The sequence below is a fragment of the Xenopus tropicalis genome, chromosome 6 (genome assembly GCF_000004195.4).
Source record: "Xenopus tropicalis strain Nigerian chromosome 6, UCB_Xtro_10.0, whole genome shotgun sequence".
Taxonomy (NCBI): Eukaryota; Metazoa; Chordata; class Amphibia; order Anura; family Pipidae; genus Xenopus; species Xenopus tropicalis.
In genome coordinates this window covers 11,895,206-11,901,205 of record NC_030682.2, presented here as the reverse complement: position 1 = coordinate 11,901,205, position 6,000 = coordinate 11,895,206, and the positions used below count along the sequence as shown (strand labels likewise).

The window sequence follows — 6,000 nt, the reverse complement described above, 5'->3', positions numbered from 1 at the left end:
AGGATCAGGTCTGGGCTGCCGGGGCCCAATAGGGCCCAGTCCAACCATGCCAGTAATTTACCTGTTAATATTATGAATTTGGTTAACAATTGCCCATTTATCTACATTCTCATTTCCATGGTTTTAGTAGTATTAAACACACTGGGGGTCATTTATACAATTCACACAGGGCAGAATGATTCGCACAGGGAACATATTTGCCCTGCCTGTGTTTATATATAGAAAGCAGCACAAGACTGGTGTATTTAATGGGCAAACATAGTTGCAAATTGTTTATTCAGTGTGAATGTCCTTACGGCTTTTTAAATACGGCAGATTCACAAACTGCCAATATTTATTTATTTATACGCACTCTCTACGCGCTCGGGCAAATCGAAATTTCATTCGTGAATTTTTGTGCGCAATTCGCATTTCACTGCAATTTGCACAAATAGGAAAGTTATCTGGTTATAAAGCTGTGAGGCCCATTTGTGTAAAGCGTCGGATATGAGCATTGTGACATCATCACTCCGGCAGCTGCAACACTGTTTGGCTCTGCATTGTGACATCATCAGCCTGGAAGCTGTAAAGCTTTGAGTCTCACACTGAGTTCTTTGGATGTGAGGAGCTTGATGTGACACATCATGCATCTCTGCATTGCAAAAAGAACGGTAAGTACAAATAAACTGTATTATATATAATGGCAAACAGAGTTTATATGATCGAGATTATTGTAATTTATGCAAGTCAATTGAATTAATGTAAATGTAACCAATTAACTAAATGTGTTCCAATGTTATTGTCTGTTTGGTTATTGGTTTTAACCAAAGTGCCAGATATGTAAACTGTAAGGCTCAGATATGATCATTTAGATGCTGATAATAACATTGCTAGTTTCTATGCTGAGAGATCATATTCTTATATTTTTCTATTTATTTTTTCTTCCAGAACAAGATCTCTGAAGGGCGTAGGAGACCCTCCTGCCGAGCAGTGATGGGTCCTGCGTCTTTTCATCTTTTATTTATTTTATTTGAACTATTTCAACTTTTCTGTATCACGTCAGGTAAGAAAGATAATTCTTTTGCATTTTACCCCTGAAATATAAACTGGCTTTGTATGTTTACAACCAATTACAGGTATAGGACCCATTATCCAGAATGCTTGGGGCCAAGGGTATTCCGGATAAGGGGTCTTTTTGTAATTTGGATCTCCATACCTTTAGGGCTCTGGTACACGGGGAGATTAGTCGCCCGCGACAAAACTCCCTGTTCGCGGGCGACTAATCTCCCCGAGTTGCCGCAAGTTGCCATCCCACCGGCGACAATGTAAGTTGCCGGTGAGATGGCACACGTGGAGGCGCGATTTCGGGAAATCGCCGAAGTTGCCTCGCGAGGCTTTTTGTCGCGGGCGACTAATCTCCCCATGTGCCAGAGCTCTTAGTCTACTAAAAAACAATAAAACATTAATTAAACTCAATAGGATTGTTCTGCCCCCAATAAGGGGTAATTATATCTTAGTTGGGATCAAGTACAGCTACTGTTTTATTATTACAGAGAAAAGGGAATCATTTAACCATTAAATAAACCCAATAGGGCTGTTCTGCCCCCAATAAGGGGTAATTATATCTTAGTTGGGATCAAGTACAGGTACTGTTTTATTATTACAGAGAAAAGGGAATCATTTAACCATTAAATAAACCCAATAGGGCTGTTCTGCCCCCAATAAGGGGTAATTATATCTTAGTTGGGATCAAGTACAGGTACTGTTTTATTATTACAGAGAAAAGGGAATCATTTAACCATGAAATAAACCCAATAGGGCTGTTCTGCCCCAATAAGGGGTAATTATATCTTAGTTGGGATCAAGTACAGGTACTGTTTTATTATTACAGAGAAAAGGGAATCATTTAACCATGAAATAAACCCAATAGGGCTGTTCTGCCCCCAATAAGGGATAATTATATCTTAGTTGGTATCGAATACAAGATACCGTTTTATTATTACAGAGAATAAGGAAATACATTTTAAAAATCTGAATTATTTCATTAAAATGGAGTCTATGGGAGACAGGCTTTCCGTAATTCAGATAACGGGTTTCCAGATAACGGATCCCATACCTGTACTTATATTTATCAATGTAAGATTACCGAGTTAATGGGAAATGTTAGGGACACTATTACTAAATGCAGTTTGGCCCCTATTGCAGGATGAGACTGTACTGTACTTATCATGATTGTAATGTCATTTCCCTCTTTTTTATAGCGGTGAAAGTGGAAAACTTCACCTTATTTGAATCAAAGCTGACCCTGAAGGCACATACAGCCAATATCATACCATGTATGTTCCATACACGGCGTCACCTCAACCCACTCAAAGTGCAGTTGGAATGGGGTAAAATAGATAGGAATGAATACGTGCCTCTAATACACCTGTACGGGGACCATGTAAGAAAGGCATCGTCTGATTATGGAGACAAATACCAAGTTTTTATACCCGAGGTGTCAAAAGGAAACTGCTCTCTGGTGATTAATCCCACAGAAATCACAGACAGCGGCACTTATCAGGTCCGGCTGACAATTGTAGGAAAGCTGTACCAGCCGACTCCTTCTATAGAGGTTGAAGTTGTGAATCAGCCCAAAGGTAAGTTAGAGAGAGATAATTACAGCTGATATAAAATGTAACGTAATCCCCAATTAAGCTTCTGACTCAAACGAAAAAGTGCCTGTATTGTAAGCGCATTAACCAACTCAATATAATGCTCCAGTGTTACCCACGTGTAGTTCCATTGCATTTTATACAGAACTTGCATTAATTCATTGCAATCCAAAGCTTTTGTTATAAAAGAGAGATGAGCAAATCTGTCCCGTTTCGCTTCGCCATAAAATTCGCGAAATGGGAAGAAAATTCGTGAAACACATTTGTTGTGCTATATTTTTTGTCCCCTGTGTCTTTTTATTTTGTCGTCCGCGCTTTTTTGACGCGACCGCGGCCAATTTGGCCGTGACTGCTCACAATTTTGACACGCAGCTACATTTTTTTTATGCGCAGCAAATTTTTCCACAGCGAATTTTCACTGAGACAATTCGCCAACGGTGAAATGCGGAAATTCGCTGCGAATCCATGCCTGGCAAAAAAATTCGCTCATCGCTAGACATGAGCCATAATAACACAGTTCTGGTTTTCCTCATTTACTGACGCGTGTGTGCCCCACAACTGCGCCCTCGTCATTTTACTAAATCTATCATTTCATTAAGATTAACGCAATCATTTTGCTTTGCAGGGGAGTCCCGGGGATGGTTTAAGAAAAAGACAACTACTGTCCCACCAACAACGACGACATTGATGACAACAAAAGCAAAAAAAGGATCAGCAGCAAATAATAATGAATCTGCTAGCGACGTCATATTCCACCAACTTGACGCAATTGAGAAGAAAATCTTTATATTTATTATAGTTATTGGGGTTTTCCTCAGTATAGCCGTAATGGCTGGAGTCCTGCTAATGTAAGTAATATTGCTTTTATGTTTTTGTTTTTTACAAACATGTATATAATAAAACTGCTATAAAAATCTTGCAGCCATTTTCTAATTCTTTTCCTCTTTTTCTGCAGAATTAAACTAAGGCAAAAAAGCAAAAAAGGCGATGAAGAAGAAGGGTAAATAAGCATTTCTAACATTTTTTATTTGCACTGCACTTCTTGCACCCAGGGCATTTGGATTTACCAGGGAGACAAATCAGTAAATAGTTGCATAAATGACAGAAAAGGGATTATTTATTATTTCCGCTAGACCTGAGTACAGAGCACGAACTGGCACTTAGTGCCCATATACTTGGGTGGGGCACGGTGCAAAGTGTAAGAAATGGGTGCTTTGTTTTTTCTTTTTTGCTTTGCCCCTAAAATGAATTAGCCCTATGTAGTGTTAGCTTTTTATAAGATTATGTAACTGTATCATGTTTTGGGGGAAAGGAGTTATTTTAGCAAACAACAAATGTATTATTATTATTTATATAGCGCCATCAATTTACGCAGCGCTTTACAGAATAGAGGGGTACAAAAGACAGAACAGTTAACCTGTACATATAAACAATTCACAAAAATGGTTTGCAGTTATATTGGATGAGGGTCGGAGACACTAGGGGGAGGGCCCTGCTCACAAGAGCTTACATTCTAAAAGGAGGGCTGAGACATAAGGTCAGGGTAACTAGCATGGCGTTAGAGTTCATGTGTAAAGTGACAGTAAGTGCAGAGTGAGAGGTGGGAACCAGTGGTTAGTGAGTGTTAGTGGGAAGATTAGGGGGGCTCAGTGGGTAATTAGGGGGGCTCAGCTTTAACAATCTCCTTATTTATTTTGTATGTGCAGGGAAGATGATGAGAGTGAATCAGAAGACAGTTCAGACTCTTCTTAAGAAGGGGCATCATTACATGATGAGGGAGGGAAGGAGGGTGAAGTATATATTGAGAACAAAGAGAAGCTTCTCAATAGAGAATATTGATATAAAAGTCTCAGGGAAGAGAAGAATAAGACCTAAAACCAAGGACACTGTTTCAATTGCCTTTTGGAGGCAGAAAGGACTTTTTTTTTTGTAAAAAGTTACGCTTTTTTCTCATTTGTATCATGTATTTCAATAAATAATAAAAATATTAAGCTATGTTTTATTTTCTACTTGTGTCCATTTTTCAATTTAGTCAGTACATTATATTTGATTTATACAGTAAGTAGCAGTACAGGTATGGGACCTGTAATTCAGAATGTTCAGGACCTGGAGTTTTCCATATAACGGCCCCAGGGCCAAACGACCGAACTAGCCTAAATTCTCCCAATATCGCTGACCCGTAGGTGGGGATATCGGGAGAAGATCCGCTCACTTGGCGACCTCTTGGCGACGTGTATGGGCACCTTTAAACTTTTAACTAAAGAAAAACACACAAAATGGGATTGGAGAATCACTGGTAAAACCCACTGGTGACAACTGTGCCCATAGATACTGACAATTTCCTATTGTTTTTGATTTTTTTTGTAGTTTTTCAGTTACAGTATTTGGCTTTTTGTTCAGCAACTCTCCAGAACAGAATTTCAGTAGCTATATGGTTGCTAGGGTCTTGTTTACCTTAGCAACCCCAGAGGTTTAAATGAGAGAGAGGAATTTGAATAGGAGAGAAACAGAATAGTAAGATAATAAAAATGAATTGTAGCCTCACAGAGCAAATTATTTTTGTCTGCCAGGGTCAGTGACCCCAATTTGAAAGCTGAAAGATGTAGAAGTGGAAGGCAAATAATTATAAAATAATGAAGACCAATTGCAAAGTAGTTGCAAAGTAGTAGGACTAGGACTAGTTGGGCTCTCATTGGGCAGTGCTCAGTTCATACCAGATGAATATAACATACTAAAAGGTAATTTAAAGGTAACCCACCCCTTTAATGCGACATGCAGATGTTTTAAGACTAGTGCTGGGCGGTATACCGGTAAAAACCGATCACCGGTTTTTTTTTTGAAACCGATATGAATTTTCTACATACCCCCATACCGGTGTGCTGAATACTTCCGGGTGCGCACGTGACGTCAGCGCGCACGTGACGTCAGCGCGCACACTCTACAAAAGCGCCATCACTAGGACGCATTCAGAGTCGGATACCAATGTGAGCTGTCGGGGGGTTCCTGGCCAGTAATTATATTTTATGTGAAGGGGATGGGTGGGGGTGGGTGGGTTATACTTATGTGAAGGGGATGGGGTTGTGTTTGGGGGGGGGGTGGGGTGGGGGGTTATATTTATGTGAAGGGGATGGGGGGGTGTTTGGGGTGGGTGGGTTATACTTATGTGAAGGGGATGGGGTTGTGTTTGGGGGGGTGGGGTGGGGTGGGGGGTTATATTTATGTGAAGGGGATGGGGGGGTGTTTGGGGTGGGGGTGGGTGGGTTATACTTATGTGAAGGGGATGGGGTTATGTTTGGGGGGGTGGGGTGGGGGGTTATATTTATGTGAAGGGGATGGGGGGGTGTTTGGGGTGGGGGTGGGTGGGTTA

At 40.5% G+C, this 6,000-nt stretch overlaps 1 protein-coding gene across 2 annotated transcripts; it reads left to right on the top strand.

Moving 5' to 3' along the window:
* Window positions 1-846: 846 nt before the first annotated feature.
* On the top strand, window positions 847-3,987 carry LOC116411579. 2 transcript variants are annotated; one of them, XM_031904078.1, is made up of 4 exons: window positions 847-1,042; window positions 2,241-2,618; window positions 3,259-3,481; window positions 3,589-3,987. In XM_031904078.1, the coding sequence occupies exons 1-4, from the start codon at window positions 973-975 to the stop codon at window positions 3,635-3,637; spliced, it is 720 nt and encodes a 239-aa protein (XP_031759938.1). In that variant the 5' UTR covers window positions 847-972; the 3' UTR covers window positions 3,638-3,987. The 2 variants fall into 2 exon arrangements, with proteins under 2 accessions (XP_031759938.1, XP_031759937.1); XM_031904077.1 differs by lacking the exon at window positions 847-1,042 and having other exon boundaries at window positions 2,051-2,618.
* Window positions 3,988-6,000: the final 2,013 nt, after the last annotated feature.

Excerpts from the sequence above, each read along its gene's own strand:
- LOC116411579 (XM_031904077.1), top strand. The coding sequence starts at position 2,162 with ATGCAGTTTGGCCCCTATTGCAGGATGAGACTGTACTGTACTTATCAT. Across the intron at positions 2,619-3,258 it reads AGTTGTGAATCAGCCCAAAG|GGGAGTCCCGGGGATGGTTT; the intron begins GTAAGTTAGAGA and ends TTTGCTTTGCAG. Across the intron at positions 3,482-3,588 it reads ATGGCTGGAGTCCTGCTAAT|AATTAAACTAAGGCAAAAAA; the intron begins GTAAGTAATATT and ends CTTTTTCTGCAG.